The 20,613-nt window shown below is 48.4% G+C and overlaps 1 protein-coding gene across 5 annotated transcripts in view; it reads right to left on the bottom strand.

Moving 5' to 3' along the window:
- PNPLA7 (patatin like domain 7, lysophospholipase) overlaps window positions 1-20,613 on the bottom strand; it is a 120,385-nt gene that overhangs the window by 66,996 nt on the left and 32,776 nt on the right. For all 5 annotated transcript variants that reach the window (XM_075906005.1, XM_075906007.1, XM_075906006.1 and 2 more), the window contains 6 exons: window positions 17,825-17,969; window positions 17,175-17,267; window positions 13,164-13,264; window positions 10,531-10,689; window positions 2,815-2,892; window positions 130-335 (listed from right to left, as the gene is read on the bottom strand). In XM_075906005.1, coding sequence (XP_075762120.1) covers window positions 130-335; window positions 2,815-2,892; window positions 10,531-10,689; window positions 13,164-13,264; window positions 17,175-17,267; window positions 17,825-17,969 — 782 coding nt within the window. The remainder of the gene's footprint in view (window positions 1-129; window positions 336-2,814; window positions 2,893-10,530; window positions 10,690-13,163; window positions 13,265-17,174; window positions 17,268-17,824; window positions 17,970-20,613) is intronic.

Genomic DNA, 20,613 nt, shown 5'->3' on the forward strand with positions numbered 1-20,613 from the left:
TGCACAATGTGCACTAACCACTCACACATCGTCCCCACCCCCTCCACCGCTGACGCACACCCAAAATAACTGGGCTTTCTAGGTGAGCATGAAGACGGAAAGCCAGCACCACGCTAAGGGGAGACTCACTCATAGAAATGGGATTTGGAAATGGACAGGAACGTGCAGTCTCGATTGGCCTTGATGGTGAAAATGAGAGGCTCCCCTGTCAGGACAGCTAGCTGGCCTACTATTTCCCCTGGATGGGTGATGAAGAGACAGGTCTCCTCCTCGGAGTCGATCTTCCGCTGGTACACATGAAGCAAACCCGAGATCACAAACCGGATGTGAACATCCTGAAAGCGATGGAGAAAGAGCCCCTCGTTACAACACAGCCTGAACCCTAACAGTGCCGCAAAGCGTCCATGTTGCTGTGCGGCTCCGTGGAGCAGGAGGCACCTAGGCAACACAACAAGGCACGTTCAGAAATGCTTTAATTAGTCATGAATGTTGTAAACCATGCCAGTCACACTACTGAAAGGGGAGCTCCCTTACTGGGGCCATAACTGGGAGACCTGGAGAGGTGGAGATGCCAGGGAAAGTGGTGGGCTGCCTGCCGGGGCTGCGTGCCTTGGGGAATGGTGCCGTGGAACGGGAGCTGGATCGGTGCCGGGCCCCGGAAGAGGAGCGCTTCACCTGGACTGCACTTGTCTGGACGGCACTGGAGGCTTGTGGTTGCTTGATGGGACCGGTGGTGCCGTGAGTTCTATTAGGTCCCTGGCCACTCTGAACGTATCTGGTGTTGATGGGTCGAGCACCTTGATAAGCTCTTGCCCCGGCAGGGAGCCAGCTGCTTGCAGCTTGTGGGGCTGGAGTCAACCCTGTTCCTGCCTGGTCTGCAGCAGCTGCCTGCCTATTGGCTCTTTGGCCAGTAAGCAGCTTAGTGGCCTTGTGTGAGGAACAGCCCCTCAACTCCTCTGTGCCTCCCGGTTGGCACTCAGGGGAGGAGCAGTGACGTGGCTCTCCCCGGGGGTGGTGCCGGAGACTTTGTGCTGGGGCTCTTGTCAAGTCCTCCCTTCGCACCACCTCCCACCCCCGGGGGGTGCTCTGGGCTGAGGAGCCTGAGTGGTCCGGTGCTGCAGGACTTAGTGAGGCTCCATCAGGAGCAACGCCAGGCAACTCTCCTTTTCAGCACGAGGCTGGACTGCCTGGCAAATCCTGCAGGGCTCTGACTGACAGTTCCCCAAGCCACCGTGGGGGGGGGGGAAGGGGGGAGGTTGCTCACAGCAGTCAGTGCAAGCCTTCAACTCCCAGGCTTCCGGCACATTCGAGGCGGGTGGAGGGGAAACTATCCCAACGGAACAAACTCAGACAGAACTAGGACAGCTAAGGGAGCACCAGCGATTGGGGCGCCAGCACCGCCACGGACAGTAAGAAGGAACTGAAGGGGGGGCCATGCTGACAGGGTCATATAGTGCGCACCATGCAGGCGCCTCTCCTAGGGGACCCTAGTCAACCCAACGGAGGCTGCTATGGGCAAAAGCTCCTGGCACGCACACACCTGACTGGAACAGATGTGAATATGTAAGCACTAGAAATGTGCAAAAATGTATTCCCTTCATCGGCATTGCACACAGCTGTGTATTTTCACTCTTAGTGCTAGTACAGAAGAGTATTATGTGCGGAATGTAGCACTGCTTGTTGCAAAATGCAAAAAAATCCAGTTGTATGTTAACAGGAGAAGGCACTCGAATAAAACTGTGACATATGCATTGAGGGCTGGGGTTTTGTATGCAGGGCATTTGTAACACACACAATTTCATGGGAATATGTATAAACTTGAAACCTAGTGGATAAGGATACCATATTTACATTGCAAATCAGCGATTCATTCTTCCATATACAGCAAAACCCATAATCTGCAGCTAAGATCACTGTTGCTATTACATGAGCCACTCTCCTTTTGAATTACAAAAGGAAAACTCCACACTGTGCAAGTGAGAATGGAAGGGTCTGTGTGTGGACTGCAATTCTGAGCCTCTGCACCCAGATGGATAAGTGCCTGCCAGCTTCTCCCAATCTTGTTCGGCTCCCCATTCAAGAGGCAACAGAACCACAGAACCGTAGGAGTGGAACGGACCTCAAAAGCTCCTCTACTCCAGCCTCTGCACTGGGGCTTTTCTAGACCAGCCCTGAGAGGTGCTCGTCTAATCTCTTAAAAGCCTCCAACAACAGAGATTCCAGAGCCTCCCTCGCTCATTTGTTCCGGTGTTACAGTTTGGCCAGACACTAGAAAATCTTCCCAGGTCTCCATTTTCAGCCCTCTACTTCTTATCGGGTCCTCAGTGGATGAGAATAACGTATCGCCCTCCTTTCAAAATAACCACGTACACACGCGAGACTGTTATAATGTCCCCCCTAAGTCTTCACTTCAGATTAAACCAATTTTTAAATATTTCCGTGTAGATTGTGTTTTCTAGGCCATATCCTGCCTAACGTGCACTCTTCACCCCTTCCTGCTTTCATCCAGACCATCGTATGGCCCTTGTCACCACAGCATCTGGGTGCTTCAGAAATGTTTTAGTGAATACCCTGGTGAGGCTGCTCACCCACCACTTGCAGAGACATGAAGAGGTGAAAGTAACTGCCCCAGGAAGCCTGTGGCAGAGGAACTGATCCCAAAACTCCCCAAAGCCAGTCCAGGGCCACTCGTCTCAACTCTACTCCATCTTCTGTCATACACTAAGGGCTTGACAGGAATGACTGACGAGTTGTAACAATAGCAAACAGTTTATAAGCTACAGACTCACTTTTCCCTTCACGGCGGGCACTCACCTGGTCTCCCTGTCTCGATACCACAGTCCCAGCCGTAACCTGATGCAGAGTTACTTTGCCCTTCAGCAACGAGGGGTCCTGTGGGGGAAAGGACAGCCACACACACTGTAAACATCTCTGCAGCTGCCAACAGAGGTGATACCGTAAGGGAGTAAGCAACTTCCCAAAAGGGAAGGTTATAAACCCCTTAGTTCACAGTCACACCCTGACACTTCTCTGCCCAATGTACATGTTCATAGGAATAATGTAGCTCTTGGTTTTCACATACATACATTTAAAATATTTAAGCACTTTGTTAGGCATGAAGGCAAAAATGGGAGTTAAATAGACTAGGAACCTTCCAATTCCTAATGAAATGAACATGGATTGGTTGATCTCATCAATGAAAACGTGGTTTACATTTCCGCCCTCAAGGATTCTTGTATTGCGGAAGTTTGTTCTGCAACACATCACTAAATATGAACATGCTAGGCTCTGCCACTGAAGTGCATTTTCTCCCGCACCACGCCCACCTCTACGAGGGAGCATTTAACACAACCTTACTATTAATGGTAGGCAGCATTTAGTACTTTAGCTAGTAAATGGCAAGCTAAAAAACTGTAGCAAGTTTACAATGGATTACAGGCCCCTTTTACATTTTCCTCCCCAGAGTCTCAACACACAGCACAGACAGGGTAGGTGAATAATTTGAAAGGAAGCTGGGGAATACTAGCAAGAGATCTACCCCAATGTCTGTTTCTGTCTTGTACAGAGCACTGGACTGGCACCCAGGGGACCTGCATTGTATTTCCAGCTCTCTCCAAGGCTGACTGAGTGACTTCAAGTCACTTCACTTCCAAATGCCTCAGATTTCCAGTGGAAAAAATTGGGACTTGGGATACCCCTCCCCCCATTACAAAGCACCAAGATGTGCCAATGAAATAAGCAATGGAAAAGGTGATAATTAGAATTACTTCTTTAGATGCTCTGGAGTCCGGGTCACTTCCTATTTCTCAATTCTCTCAACGTACCTTGAAACGTCACCTACATATGCTGTTCTAACTGAACGGAAAGGCAGCCTGCCTCTATTCGCCGAATGCCTCTCCGCTGCTGACATGTTTCTCCATGACCTCGCACAAAACGTCTTGATGAATCATAAGAAATAAGAAAGGAGTTCCCTGACAAGATCACTAGCCTGTCCCAGTCCAAGGGGACTTGCTAGGAATAACCCCCAAAGTGAATTAGACACAGATCTACACTGAATGAGATCGGAGTGAGACAGCTGCTGCCACATCTCTCATTCAATGAGAGTTTGTTGTTTCACCTCACTCCATCGGCCCCAAAAAAGAAACAAAATCCACCATCTTACTGGAATAGGCACAACCTGCTCCAACCCTCTCCCGTGGCTATAGCCTGTCTCCCTCGGGCCTCCCTGCCAACGCCAATTCCAGAATGACCTTATAGAAGCCATAAGCCGCCATCTGCCCTCAGGGTAGCTTGGCTTCACTCCCTGCTTGGTTTGGTGCCTGTCTGGAAAGAAGGAATCCTACAATGAGGCCACCGTGTAAGCTCAATCCCAAAGGAGGCTATGGGAGACCATAATTGTTTTCAGAATGGGCAGGTCTTCGTGCAATACTCTAAGGACTTTTGCCTTCAAACCATGTCGAAATAAACTGTCGCATATGAAGAATAATGACAAAAATGACCATTAACTCTTTTAAAAAAGTCTTCAACTATGGCAGTGAGGGGCAGCCTAGGCTAGTGAGTGGCCAGCACGAGTGGCCTCCTCCAGCTCAGTGGGCTGCAGAATTGTCTCCCGGGATGGGGCGGTTTTGCTAACTGCGCTTGTGTCCCTAGAATTTGCAGGGCGCCCACTGAACTGTAGCAGCGCTGGGCCTGGATGCAGATTAAACGCACGCATCTTATCATCAAAGTTGCATGTGATTGCCATGCACCTCCCTGCCGGCGCTCTTGCTCTGCATGCATGTCATGTTAGCAGTCCTGTAAGAAACCAACTGGGGGGACAGAAACCGGCAGACTCTGGCCACCCTGAGCCCGGCAAAAGGTCTTGGGGGGTCCACACATAGAACCCCAGTGGGCCACATGCAGTTTCTGCTGCGCAGGAGTTGAAAGAGCCTGCACGACTCCATTATCAAGATAATTCAGGACCAAAGCAAAGCACTTGGTGCTACACTTTTCAAGGACCCATATTTACTTACCTGTAATTGAAACTAAGTCACTGCAAAGCGCTGATCAACCTATGCAACCATGATTAGCCTTTTTGTTATATGTATAAGTGTCACCTAACCCGTCAGCATAAAGCTCAGGGATTTCCCAGTCAGCCTGTAATTTTCTGCCTGTTTTAGCATTGCCAAAAGTCTTCATCCCCCTAACAGAAGAGGACTTCGGTGTCAATTCCATCCAGAACACAAGGTGGGCACAGTGGAGTATTCTGCTCTTCTCACTGGGCTGCACATTCCTACTGGGAGGTTTTTCCTTACATCTCTTCCCTTTCTTCTCGTCACAGCGCATTCTTCAGCATTCGAATGGCAGCCGCCTGACTTCAGAAGCCCATTCTTACAAGTGATCCTCCTCCACGAGAACGTGAAGTCCAGCTATCCCGTCTTCTGTCCAAGGTTTTGCAATCGCACTGTCCCCGACAGAAGCTGTTATCTAGGAGTTATGGTCACTAACGAAGCTGGGGCCTGGCTACCGATGGCTTGAAGTCAGTGACCCAGGGCTTGAGCTGGGAATGGAAGCGAACTGGGCGCCAGTGGAGGATGGTGGGTAATAAATCGTATGTGAGTTTCATGCAGGAGACTGACAGCTCTGCCTATTGACAGAGCAGGTGCAGGAGGAGTTTACACACACTGGGATATGTGCATGGCTCTGCTGACCCTGCAGGGTAGCCATAATGGGGGTGAGGAAACAGTTCACTGTCCACAGCCTGTTCTGACTTTGGCCGCTCTGTTAAGAGTACCAGCATGTACCAATTCAATTACTACGAACTGAAGTGCTTCTGTGACATCCACAGAGGGGGCTGACCCCCTCAACGCATTTTCCAGAGGGTCTCCAAGTCAAAGTACTAAATCATACCAAGATACGAGAAGTCATTCTTCCGCTCTGCTCTGATTAGGCCTCAGTTGGAGGATTGTGTCCAGTTCTGGGCACCAGGTTTCAAGAAAAATGTGGAGAAATTGGAGAAGGTCCAGAGAAGAGCAACAAAAATGTGTGAAGGCCTAGAAAACATGAGTTATGGAGAAAGACTGAAAGAATTGGGCTTGTTTAGCCTGGAAAAGAGAAGACTGAGGGGGGGACATGATAGCATTTTCAAGTATCTAAAAGGACATTACAAGGAGGAGAGTGAAAAATTGTTCTCCTTGACTTCTCAGGATAGGACAAGCAGCAATGGGCTTAAATTGCAGCAAGGGAAGTTTAGGTTGGACATTAGGAAAACTTCCTGCCTGTCAGGATGGTTAAACACTGGGATAAACACCCCAGTTGTAGAATCTCCATCACTGAGATATTCAAGAGCAGGTTGGACAGACACCTGTCAGGGATGGTCTAGATGGGGCTTGGTCCTGCCGTGAGGGCAGGGGACTGGACTCTCAAGGTCCCTACCAGTTCAAGTGTTCTAGGATTCTATGGTTCTATTCTACAGCAAGTATTAGAGGATACTAAGTTGGGAATATTAACCTGGCCAGGCGTGCAGTAGGACCCGACACACCCTCTGTCAGAACCAGCGTCACCAGCTCCTGTCTTCAGTAGCCGCTCTCCATTCGGAGCGAAGTGCCAGCTCCTGCAGAGTCCCCAGCTGAGAGCAAGATTCAGATAAAAGGGAAATAAAGTCGCCTGGCATCTGCTTCACCACGCCAGCCATTCCTTTCCTATGAGTCAGCCCCTATGTTTTGAGCAGGGTTGAAGTCACCTGGCAGGTTCACTCCTTAAATTATAGCTTAGAGAGGTTATTGTTTTAAACACACCAATTAACAGGTATAATTAGACTGGATAGCCGCTATCCTGACATCATGAGAACAATGAGCGCATTCAACTTCCAGACTATTATCACTGTTTGAAACATTCAAACTGACTTTTGTTTTGCCTTGAAAGCAAAATGATAGGGCACGTTGAGTCCCAAAAGAGAAGTCAGTGCTGCTCTGAAGGGCTAAATTAAGCACGCCATAAATAGCAGCGCACAAGGCTACAAGGCCTGAACTATTCAAGTTTGCTTTCTTCCTCCCTTGCTTTCAGACACTGCGGTGCTGCAATGTACATTAGAGTCCTGAATGCCTGGAGCTTGTTGGTTTAAAAATCAACTGCAACAGCCATTTCTTTTTGTGCTGGTCAGACATTTCCTTTCAGAGCACCTTCCCGGAGGGCATTTCAAATTGCTTCCCCCACACTGCGTGAGTGACTGCATTCCACGACACTCCCATGGGCAGAGAAATATTAACTCCATTTGGCCCAGAAAGGCAGGTGACTTCCCCAAGGTCAGCTCTAGGACCAGGACTCAGCTCTCCCAATTCCTAGTCCCTGCTCTGGTCAGAAGATCCTGCTGCCTCTCTCACTGAGCTAGATAGCTAAGGCAAGAACATTTCCCCTTGCTATTAGAAATCAAAACTGCTCCTTAGCTAAACCCATTTGGGTAGATACCAAAGCCCTTATGCTGAACCTCAGAGTATTTTAGGGTTACAGAAGAATATAAACCCAAAGCTCTAAAGGCAATACACCACATGATTTTGTCAACACACAAACATTGCGTACATTTAATTAAATCAGTTTAGACAAGAGTTAATTAAATGGGCTTCATATCGAGGTAACTTTTCAGCATAGGCCTGGCCTCAATTAAGATAAGGTAACCCGGCTCATCACTCAGGAATATGAAAAATCCCCCCTCCTGAGTGACACAGGTGTGAGCCAACCTACAGCCTGATGTACAACGTGCTCAGTCAACAGAAGAATTCTAGCTACTGCCTCGAGAGGAGGTTCAACTTAGGGTTCAAAGAAACCTCAGAAGGTCATCCAGTCCAATTCCCTGCTCAAAGCACATGTAGCCAGACAGAAACCCTTCCCTCCCCTCCCCCCGACATCCTTGGGAGAGAGAATCCTTGAGAGCGAAACTCTGTCTTCAAAGGCTCCAGGGCCTCCAGAGGTGCTGGAATAACAATGGCCCTGGATGCTAGACAGGAACCAGATAACAAAAGCAATTGGGCCAACAGGTGATAGGGGCCTCAGGCTGCCTTTGGCTGGTACCAATATTGATACGCCTACACTCCGTCCCAGAAGAGGAATCTGCCGCCCCATCAGAAAAAGGACGTCTGGCCCTAATGATTTAGTTACCTCCACCTCACAGGTGCAAATTAAGCTTTGGACCCCCTGTGGGAATGGGCGTCACAAAGACGTTCCAACTTAATTGGCATTTTAATGACGAGAGAAACATCTACGTGACCACAGGGGTATAAAGTGGGGCCCTGTGCCCCACTCTAATTGGAGATCCACCCATATACCTGCTGGTCAGGCGGTCTTGGACCCCGAGACTTTAGGGATGCCTTCGTCTCGTACCGACTGCTTCCCATTGGGATTGAGAGAAATGCTGGCTTCGCTGGAGTAAGGATCGCATGAGTGAGAATATACCTGCTAGGTGTCTATTTTTTGCGCACATTCAATAAGAGCTCAGAGAACCAAAAGGATTTCATGGTACCTTTAAGTGACTTTTCATTGTAATTTCTGTCTTGTCTTTTTGTAGTGGCTGTGTTATCTGTAACACAGCAGTACCATTTAACAGTTACGCTTGCCTTGTAACAATAAAATAGTAACTGTTTAAGCTTTAACCTAACTCCTCCTGCTGCTGCAACAGAACAAAACACTATCAAAAGAACCATACCCGGTCAGGGGTAAACACAGTACGAGCTGAGCATTGAGTCGTGCCACATCCACAGGGCAGACTTTTTGGGGCACCCGTCAGTCTCTCTGGCTGCTCGCTGTGAAGGGACTTTGTCCTAGCAGTCAAAGACTCGGGTGTATCTTTGGGGCACCCGTCAGCCTTCCTGGCTGCCCGCTGCAAAGGGACTCTGTCCTACCAGCTAAAGACGCGGGTGTGATAGGGCTCACAGACCACTCACTACCCTGGCCACTGTCTAACAGCAGAACCGACCCAAACAGACCATCCCAGCCATGGCTCTCTCAAGCTGGATCTTTCAAACCTCTAAGGATACAGATTCCACCCCCTCCCTAGGGAACCCATCCCAGTGCTTCCCCACTCCCCTAGGGAAAGACTTTTTCCTAATATCCAACCTAGACCTACCCAGTGCAACTTGAGACCATTGCTCCTCGTTCTGCCATCTGCCACCACTGAGAATAGCTTTTCTCCAGCCTCTTTGGAACCCCCTTCAGGTAAGTGAAGGCTGCTCTCAAATCCCCCTTCACTCTTCTCTTCTGCAGACTAAATAAATCAAGTTCCTCAGCCCACACCTCTTCTGTAGTTGGGAGCCTCAAACTGGACACAGTGCTCCAGATATGGCTTCACCAGTGCCAAATTCAACAGGCTGGCAAGAACTTTTGCTCCTTCCAGGAACTGCAATACCAAAGGGAAAGTTTCAGACCACAGCTCAACGTGCTATCGGGTAATGATAGGCGATAACAGTCCAGCACATGTGTCTGACCTGGACTGACTCACTCACACTCACACAATTCAGGCCCTCCCTTGGAAATCATTTGATCCAATGGAAAAGAGACTTTTTAAACAAGTGGTGCAGATAACAGGGCTGTGGCTGCTGCTAGCTCTTGGAATGCCACGATCCAGACAGCCCCAGTCCTCCTCAGCGAGGGTTCTTGCTGTTTCTGTCAATCTGCAAGAGCCAGAGTTTGACAGGCTGTTAGCCTGCCAGCCACCACTACCACGGCGACTGTACCGCCTTTCAGTAAGTACCCAAGAGGGTGACTCATGTCGCTGAACGAATCCATTGGTAAATCAAGTAAAAGTAGTCAACTACCACAGCACTGAAAATGGATTCAAGGAAGAACTATGAATGCTGAGCTAAACGGCATTGCTGGAGTAGTTCTTTTGATCTTGGAGACACAGAAGCAGAACACAAAAGCTTATGTAACATTATCTCGCCCCAAAAATAAACTGTTACAGGAGTACATTATTTAGTTGTTCAGTTATAAATAGAAACCTTCAAACAGCATACTAAATGTTAATCACCAGAACAAAGTTAACTCAGGCATGTTGGACACACCTTGCGTTAGTCCCCTTAAAAAAAGTGTCAATGTGCACTTCAATCTATTCGGTGTTGTGTGTTGAACCCTAACAAGAAAGGCTCGGTAGTGTAGTCTAGTTTCAGTCCGAGAAGGAATCAGCTTGGGCAGGGGGGCACGAACTGAGTCTCACTACTCAGTTAGCAGTAAACAACAATAAAAATCGTAATACTGCTTGTCACTTACTGACAGGAAAAGCACTTGCGATTCCTGCCAGTAAGGAACACCACTGCAACTTCAAAGGCAAAAGTAAATTCCCATGGCCGGCAGTCACACATTAAGCAGTACAGATGTAAAAAGTTAGATCTATTTCAAGCTTGCTTTCAATGTTAAAGGGTTGAGGAAGAGACAACTCCCCCACAGCCAGCCCATCTCCCTCCTAAAGAGTTTGCAGGACATCAGGGAGGAGATTTACTTTTTACTGATAGTGCAGAAAGGGATGAGAAGCACAGCAAGGTCATTATTACTTTAGTAACTTACATCAAGTTTCATCAATGTTAAAAGGTCTTTCTTTGCAGCTTCAAAGATGGCATTAACTTGTTTGCTGGCACAGGAGTCTTGTGTAGCTAGGTCACCCTCTAGGTAATGAAAAACCGCAGAGGGAGTTTCTGTCACCGTCACAGTCTTCTTCAATATTGACTTTAAAAAGCAGAGATGCCAAATGTTATTTTTCATGCTGCAATTAGCATTTACTTGGGAAAAAGAAATTGTGTTATCACCTGTGCTCTCCAGCCTACCAGAACTGGTGACCTAGAAATTAAATAGTACTTTTGAAAGTAGAAACAAAAAGCCCCACAACTGTTCACTAAACGCATCATCCTTGTGTTTCCCTCGCAAATTGGTGGCACTATTGCAACAACAGGCTTATTCATCTGGCCTCCCAGGAGCCTGGAAGAGGGGAGAAATAAGATTTCTATCTTTTGAAGTTTTCTCCCTCCAAGTGTCTCACAAATTAGGCAGCTGCTGCTCTAGTGGAATTGAGATTTAATTAAAATGGTAAGACATGCAATTACACTTCGCCTAATAGTAATGAATCCGGAGAGATAAATGTCTGTGGAGGCTGGAGATATTGCTCCGAGAAAATTTCAAATCTTGCCAAAGACACAAGGGTAAAATTGCTTCTTCAGGATGGTTCTCAGAAAGCAGGGTCCTGCATAGGTTGAGTCTCAGAGGGTCTAGCACAGCGGGTCCCAACTGCCAGTCCCTATGGCTACCAGGCCACCATGGCTCTGGGGACGGGGCCGCAGCTATTGGGAGCGGCTTGTCCTGCCCTACCTCTCAGCCAACCAGCACCGGGCGGGGCGGGGTCTCCTCCCATATACAGAAAAGCAGTGTGCAGCATGGCAGCCTTAGAGTAGCTGCCACCCAGCTACTCTGCCTCTGGGAGGCAGCGCTGGGCTAGGTGAGGGAGCAGGGCAGGCACTGGGGAGCTCTGGGGACAGGGCTAATATTGGAGATTGGGGGCTGGCACTGGGGAGGGCTTGGGTGCAGTGGGGCTCTAGAAACAGAGGCTGGCACTGCGGGGGCTGGCACTGGGGGGGGGGTTGGGCACAGGGGAACTCCGGGGTCAGTGGCTGGCACTGTGGGATAATGGGGGGGGCCCCTCTGGGGCCGGGGCTTTTGGCGGATTGGTCACATACTTGCATATTCATTATTTGCAGAGATGTGTAATTAATTAGTCAGCTGTAAACTCTTGCCTTGATTTCAAACCTGTAGCTCATACTCTCACCTGGGCTTTTCAAAAAGTTCAAAGCAGACAAGTTTTGGAAACAGAAAAGCAGGTGAGCACCTTTTATGAGTCCACAGCAGTGTTCCCTGGAAGCTGTTTGTGTGCATGGCCACACAGGGGAGATTCCAGTGGCCCCAGCTGATTAGCGGAGTGCGCACAGCTAGGTTTTCTGTTTTGTTTCTACTGGTGGTGCACATTCACACATGCTTCAGTGCATATACAATTATTCCACACATGGATGGGAAAAATCCATACACGGATAGAAAAGATTAGAGGGGACATTGGTCCCTGGGACTGAAAACTCAGTTGAAATCTAATAGGCTGGATATGGCTTTTGAACATCTGTGGCTATAAGCCAGTTCTGACAGCTCAAACTTGACCTGGCAAAAGATTTGTCCATTAGCGTGATGTCTTTTGATATTCAGGCAACATCCAAGCTAAAGCAGCTACAGCATAGGCACTATTACTACTTCAAGCAGTCTCACAAGGACTTTGTAGTGAGGCATGGGATTAAGATTCCTTGTGGGGACTAATGAGCCAAGAGAGCCATTAAACTCTTTTGTGTAATTACAAGTTGTAAACACACTTACACAAGATGACTCCTCTGCAAACATTTGGTTTTACAAGACTGACTGGACTCTGATGTGGAGAGGGCCCATGGACAGGGGGCGGCGCTCCCCTGGGGGAAGCTAGCCCTCTGCTCCACCCCTTCCTGCTGTGTCCCCTTCTCCAAAGCCAGAGCCCCAAGACCCCATGCCCCATTTTCCCCTTGCCCGGAGGAACCCCAAGACTCCAGTAAGAGCAGCCCCGCATGGTCACAGGCCCGAGCAAACCCCTTGCTCAGTCAGAGCCCTGAAGCCCTTCCCCCACAAAGCCACAAGCAGCCCCCTGCCCAAAGGAGCCCCGGGCCAGCCAAAGTCCCAAGGGTCCCCACCAACACCTGGCCAGCTGCGCAGCACCTCCCCGCCCGAGCCCGAGCCCAGGCCATCCCAGGGAGGTTCCAGGGCAGCCTGGAAGGCGATATTGGCTACTTCGCTTCCAGGGCTCCTCAATAAAGCTCTTTGGAGTCCTGTACATTCCGCCCCCTCGGCTGCCCCAGAAGCGACATGGGACAGCATAAAGTACAACTTGTCCCCCAAACTCTGCAGCTGGGGGCCCAGCAACTACAGCAGAGGCAGAGGAGCCAGGGCGAGAGGACACAGAACCTCCCTGGCCTATTGCTCTGCTGCCCACAAGAGGGCCAGACCTCCAGCAGCAGATAGTTAAGTGCCTGGTGGCAAAACATTTTGCGTGACCATGCAATCAGTAGGCACAATGCAAAGGAAGAGCCGAAAGATGGGGAAAGAGGGAAGCGCATCTCCAACCTCATGCAGAGAGTATCTACCTTGCTCACAACAGGGCTGGTCGGAGCTTCATCTTCCTTGAAATGCACCCTCGCTCTCTCGTATGCCATGTCCAAGTCTGACTTCGTGCCACTGGAGACCCCTGCAAGCAAGGAAAAAGAGGGTTGCAAAGCGCTCACTATGGCACCTCTTGGTTCGTCTTCTCAAGGACGGCTCAGCCCACCGACTTCCACAGGCCACTCGTTGGCTGCTGTGGTTGTTCCTAAAGTTAAGAATTGCACAGAAAGCAAAGAAAATGTAGCCTGGGGTTGCAATGTGGCTGGCTCATCCTGCAGCCTCTGGAAATCCAGAAGAGCTGCTGTGGGACAGCTTCGCAGACAGCAAGACAAGGAAAACATCATTAACTTTGTACTCTCTGCCAACTGTGCCTTTCTAGAGCAGCGTCCTCTCGCCAGCCAACTGGTTCAAGCCATCCTACGCAGACTGCGGCTCCACAACAGAACTACAGCGACCTGCAGAGCAGCCACCAAAGACTGGCATGTGGAGAGAACGTCATTGCCTTTTGAAACAGAATTGGTTCATTCATAAAGGTGAAGATCTAGGTCACAGCTCAGACTGCCCCCAAGGTGGTCATGGTCTCCCTCATCTGGAGACATCAGGACCAGCCAAGGCAGGCGCCTGGGTTGACTCCCCTTACTCTCTGCACAGCTTCTCCGTCCCTTTCACACTGCCTCTAGCAACAAGCAACCCTGGCAGCTCTGGAAGCCATTAAGCTCCAATGGGGGCACAAAGCTATTCAGTTCCCAGTCCCCATGAAAGACGGGTGCACATTGACCGGTGCCAAAGCAGAGAATCTGCCAAGCCACGAGAGTCAGAATTGCCCAGCAGCTTTACAACACTTCCCCTGCTTACTGAGTTCTTGGAGGACACGGAGGGGTCAATCAGAGCTAAATAACAGCACAGATCTCAGAGCCAGGACTGGTGGCTGTGAACTTTATGGGACTGCGGGAAACTTGGCCAGACCCATGGTAAGTGGACCTCCAGCTAATTAAAATCATGCCAGACCAGGGATGTTGCTGGACCAAAATGTGCCAGACTAGAGAGGTTCAACCTGTACTAGCTGCCCCAGAAACAGGCACTCCAGCAAAGCTTCTGTAAGAGCCTTAGAAGCAGCCCCTAACAAGAGAACATGGTCACGTATTATGCCACCAGCTGAGCTTCTTGCATTAAGGCTCTGAGATCCAGCAAAGCATTTAAGCTCATGCGTAAAGCTAAGCATGTACCTACATCCTTTGCCAGACAAGACCTAAAAAAGGAATCCAGCAAAGTGGCACATCTTAGCATGCAGCCACTTGGCTCTATTAAAACCACAGAGCACAAAGAAAAGGCAGCCCATGGATGAAATCACTACTCTGCTAGAATTCCTAAAGCGAGGTCTTCTCCCTGCCCCTGTTTATGCCTGGGAACTCCCCCCTTAACCCTTGCTGCCCACATGCGGATCAGAAAGAATGGCACGAGCCAATGTTCCCTAGCTCCAAATCTTACAGCAAAGGAACAGACGGACACAGGCGACTGAGCGGCCGTCTAACCTGCGGTGTGACTACTTGCTCTCTGTTGGTACGGAAGTCCCTGTGTAAGTGCCAGGGATCTGACAATCTCTCACTGCCTGTCCCTTCCTGAACACTTATTCACCAGAGCAAAGTCAGCACTCACAACCATGCAGCCTCATCCAGTCAACAGAACTGCACTTCTGTGCATAAGAATTTGGCACATTTACGCAACACACAGTTTGTTTCCTGTCCCCCGGAGAGGATTAAAGGACAAGACAGGCAAACATGTCATACAGAAAATCTGGATTAATGCACTCTGAAGATGGGGGGGTGCGATAGAGGCTTCAATCCATTTTACTACTTTCTCTGCACATGCTCGAATTTGAGAAGTGGGAGTACAGAGTATGCTCTGCACCCAGAAATACAGAGAACTGGGGAAGCAGAATGAAAAACGGTTTTTCTTCTAAAATGTTCCCCGCAGATTGGTGAGACATTGTCAGCTCTCACCAGCCAAGTAAGATACAGCGTGGTGAGAAACCCTTTGTGTGAGAGTGGTCATCTAACAGGCTCGAGCAACACGACCCAACGTGCTCGGAGTGGTCAATACACAGCTGGAATAAAACATAAAACCAAGGTCTTGTCAGTATTAAAACATCTCCTGGCACTTTCTGCACAAGTAAAGCAATGGGAGTAGGCTCGACACTGCGAGCAGAGAGCAACTCCACGTACTGCATCCCTCCTCACTAGATTTTCAGTTACTGGCTGGAGTCCCTCTTCTCCATTTCCAACCCAGATCCTTTCTAAACAGGCTTCTGTCCCTGCCCTCAATTGAAACCACTCAGTCTCCAATGACCTCAGCCAACTGCAAGAACCAGCACTCCATCCTCATCCTCCACGACCTTTCAGACGCCACAGACACGATCAGCAATGCTCCTGCCCTTGACATCCTGCCCTCCCTTGGCTTCTGGGACTCATCTTCTCTCGATTCTCCTCCTACCTCTCTAATGGCTCCTCAACAGACACTTCAGAGGCTCTTCCAGCTTTCGGTGGGGGTTCCATAGGACTCTCTCTGATCCTCTTCCCTTCTCCCTCTACGGCTTGTCTCCGGATAATTTCATCCGCAAACAAATTCAACAACCATCTTTTACGCTAATGTCCCACAGATCGACCTGGCCACTCCAGAACTGCCTCCTCCTGTCCAAATTAAGGTCCCCACTTGTCTTGCACATTTCCTCATGCCTCCATAGCTCCAGCCCAATATGACAAACACCGCTCTTTGGGTATGTCTAGACTACAGGCTTTTGTCGACAGAGACTTTGTGGACAGATACTGTCGACAAAGCTTCTGCCGACAAAGAGCATCTAGACTACATCCAGTTCTGTCGACAAAGCAAGCCACTTTGTCGACATCAGAGTGTAGACGCAAAGGACAGAGTAGATGCAATAAAGCCTTCTGTCCATAGAGCTCTGTCGACAAAAGGCGTTATTCCTCGTAGAATGAGGTTTACCACCGTCGACAAAACTGCCGAGTTCTGTCGACATTATGTCAACAGAACTCGGTGGTAGTGTAGACGCAGGTATAGTTTTGTTGACAAAGGCCCCCTTTTGTCGAAAAAACCCTGTAGTCTAGACACACCCTTTATGTTTAAAAGGAGGGGGAGTTCGTGTTCTCTCTCTCTCGCTCTCGCCCGGGACCTTCACGTCCAGGCTATGCTGATGTCTTGTTACACAGAAAGAATCTGCATGACATCAGCCTTTTCTATCCATCTACACCACTAAACGCTCGCCTGGCCCTCCTCATCTCGATTACAGCAAAGCCCTTTGCTCTGGCCTTCATAAAGATAGTCTTGCCTCACTCATATCCAGCCAAAGATCATTTTCCAAGCCTAGGTTTCCCTTTTCTTTGCATCCCTTCAACGTCAGGGCAATAATACCGGCTGCAGGGCTAGAGGGATAGCTCTCACTGGCCTAGGATTTTGCACAAGAGAAATGCTGCCTTTTGACATGCAGGAAAGTATTCTTTTGATTTGCCACAGAACTTCATTTTGATCGTATACTGTACAGAGCACAATGAGGAGCAAACTATGACAGACACACAAGGAAATGAACCCAGGTACAGCACAACATGCTTTGAAATATTCTCATAGAATCATAAACTCCCAGGGCTGGAAGAGACCTCAGGGGGCATCGGGTCCAGCCCCCTGCCCAAAGCAGGACCAGCCCTGACTAAACCATCCCAGCCAGGGCTTTGTCAAGCCAGGACTTAGCCTCTCTTTCCCATCACTCGATCCTGTAATGCAGCAGGTAAACACCAAGCCAACAGAACGTGACAGTGGGTGCTCTCTGAGAGAAGAGTTCTTATTTCCTCTGCAGACAAGCCTCAGAGTGTTGTTTCAGATCAATAAGAGAGTGGAATTAAGCAGAGTTAATTACCTTACAACATCCCCTTCCATTATCCTTAGATATTTTCTATTTCCTGCAATTTTCACCAGCCCCAACTCACCCGGACTCTCTGCTGATCCAGAAGAGGCTGTCACAGAACATCTTCTTCTAGGAAGGTTCTCAGAACTCTCTGTACCTGAAGTCTTCTCCGCGTCTGACACAGAATAAAGGGGGATCACAGATTTAATAATTTAGTGCACCCCGACAAAACAAAGTGCACTGTGAGCAAGAGCCTTTGCCCACCTGCTCTCAAACACAACGCACACACTAGGGATGTAAAATCCCAGTTAAAAGTGAGGTTTAATGGGTTAACAGAGTAAGGGGGGGGGCTCTCCAGTCCAGCGGGGCTTGAGTGCTTCCCCACCACCTCCAGCCATGGCCAGGCTGGAGCAGCCTCCTACAGCAGGCAGGAACTGCTCCAGCCCATCCGGAGCAGCCCCTGCCTACAACGCACCAGACCCACCCCGGGCAGAGAGAGCTCCTGAAAAATAGTATTTTCTCTAACCTTAAATTTTTTAAAAAATTGGATTTGGTTTTTCTTTCAAGATATTAAATCAAGATGAACTATTGGTTCTTAAGGAAGTGTAGGGTTTGCCAAAGACTCGGGATCTGGATCAGAGATGTAAATACATTTACCGTCTACCTACCACAAACAAGCGTGCTGCTCGTGTAGTGCCACGGGCACACTGTACACATGAATACAAACGTTACCTGGTTCTGAGGCATCGCCTGCTTTCTCCAACTTTTCTCCCCGCTCCTCCTCCGATACGTTTGACTGCTGTCTTTTCACTTCCTTGTTTGAGCTCCCCCCAGATGTTACACTTGCCACAGATATCAAGGGGATGGCTTGGCTCTCCTGAGGGAACAAAGATTACACAAATACACATGTGCTCACCATTTCCTGTGTCTTGTGGTGCTCCAGCTGGAGCAGATTATATGTTTGGATCTGTAAACAGGGTAAGATAACTGCAGTCTCTTTGGGCTCTCCAGCCTCGGAGGTGTTATTCAGTGTAGTCTTTGTGTAGAAACATCTAGGTAATCTGCAACCCACAGAACTTCTATTCTTTTTTAAACCTTTCAGTCTCACCTCACACACAATATATTTGCACTGCACTTTCTTGGATGGGGTGTGCCAGGCAGCTGATGCCCCTTGCTGGAGGCCCTATCATCTTGGCATGCCCTATCCAAACTAGGGATGTGAACGACTAGTTGACTATCTGACCAGCAAAGGCATCTACTATTCAATTAGTCAATTACTCAAAATTTAACTATTTCTGTTAAACAGTAGTTCATCTTGATCAAGGAGCTGATAGAGGAGGTATCTGAGCCTCTAGCTATCATCTTTGGAAAATCATGGGAGACAGGAGAGATTCCAGAGAACTGGAAAAGGGCAAATCTAGTGCCCATCTATAAAAAGGGAAATAAGAACAACCCAGGAAACTACAGACCAGTTAGTTAAACTTCTGTGCCAGGGGAGATAATGGAGCAAGTAATTAAGGAAATCATCTGGAAAGTGGCAAGGTGATAGGGAACAGCCAACATGGATTTGTAAAGAACAAATCATGTCAAATCAACCTGATAGCTTTCTTTAATAGGATAACGAGTCTTGTGGATAAGGGAGGAGCGGTGGATGTGGTATACCTAGACTTTAGTAAGGAGTTTGATACGGTCTCACATGAGATTCTTATCAATAAACTAGGGAAAGACAACTTAGATGGGGCTACTATAAGGTGGGTGCATAACTGGCTGGATAACCACACTCAGAGTAGTTATTAACGGTTCACAATCCTGCTGGAACAGCATAACAAGTGGGGTTCTGCAGGGGTCTGTTTTGGGACCGGCTCTGTTCAATATCTTCATCAACGATTTAGATATTGGTATAGAAAGTGCGCTTATTAAGTTTGCAGATGATACCAAGCTGGGAGGGATTGCGACTAATCTGGAAGATAGGGTTATAATTCAAAATGACCTGGACAAATTGGAGAAATGGTCTGAGATAAATAGGATGAAGTTTAATAAAGACAAATGCAAAGTGCTCCACTTAGGAAGGAACAATCAGTTTCACACATACAGAATGGGAAGCGATGGTCTGGGAAGGAGTATAGCAGAAAGGGATCTAGGGGTTATAGTGCACCACAAGTTAAATATGAGTCAGCACTGTGATGCCGTTGCAAAGAAAGCAAACATGATTCTGGGAAGTATTAACAGGTGTGTTGTGGGCAAGATACGAGAAGTCATTCTTCCGCTCTACTCTGCGCTGGTTAGGCCTCAATTGGAGTATTGTGTCCAGTTCTGGGCACCGCATTTCAAGAAAGATGTGGAAAAATTGAAGAGGGTCCAGAGAAGAGCAACGAGAATGATGAAAGGTCTAGAGAACATAACCTATGAGGGAAGGCTGAAGGAATTGGGTTTGTTTAGTTTAGAAAAGAGAAGATTGAGGGGGGATATGATAGCAGTTTTCAGATATCTGAAAGGGTGTCATAAGGAGAAGGGAGAAAACTTGTTCATCTTGGCCTCTGAGGATAGAACAAGAAGCAATGGGCTTAAACTGCAGCAAGGGAGGTTTAGGTTGGACATTAGGAAAAAGTTCCTAACTGTCAGGGTGGTCACACACTGGGATAAATTGCCGAGGGAGGCTGTGGACTCCCCATCTCTGGAGAGATTTAAGAGTGGTTAGATAAATGTCTATCAGGGATGGTCTAGACAGTATTTGGTCCTGCCATAAGGGCAGGGGACTGGACTCGATGACCTCTCGAGGTCCCTTCCAGTCCTAGTATTCTATGATTAACATCCCTAAGCCAAATGTGGTGATCTTTGGAAATAAAAATGTTTAGACCTACACAGACTGCCTAGAGAAGCCATCAAGATCAAGGATAGGTAAAACCAACACGATTTGGTTCTTGTTGACCAGGAGCAGAGCTTGACTAGGCCAAAGCTAATCAGGACCCAGCAGGCAAGACAAACTAAAATTAGAGTGAGCTCGCTGTGTGAAACAGGTTAGTCTAAACTTATGGAGGTAACATTAACTTTGCAGAGCCACTGAATTTAGGAGAGAGAGATTCTAACTCATGCAAACAAAACTGTCAGCTAACTTCTAATTATTTCATCTTTGCTGTGAATGGCAAAGATAATGGAAGAGGCAGGAAGAGCACTGTGATGTTAGCACTTAACACAAATCTGCTATGGAAAAAACAAAGTACAGAGACAAATAGCAGAGTACTATTCGACGTTACTCTGCAGGATCAACAACTGCTAACTGGGCAAGGACAGATGAAGAATGGAGCCCCCCAAAGTCGCTTGCCTGGCCACACAGATTCAGCTTAGCTTTGTGCGCCGTTCTTTTTGCACGCGTTTACTCTTCACAGCGACTGCCTGTTAGAGGCATTTCTATTAGAGGTATGCCCATTTCTCGTCACAAACAGAGAGCAAGAGACCAGGAGTCCCAAGCGCAGACAATGGGATGGTTTTGGGATCCCCTTCCAGCCACGTGTCAGAAACTC

The sequence above is a fragment of the Pelodiscus sinensis genome, chromosome 22 (genome assembly GCF_049634645.1).
Source record: "Pelodiscus sinensis isolate JC-2024 chromosome 22, ASM4963464v1, whole genome shotgun sequence".
Taxonomy (NCBI): Eukaryota; Metazoa; Chordata; order Testudines; family Trionychidae; genus Pelodiscus; species Pelodiscus sinensis.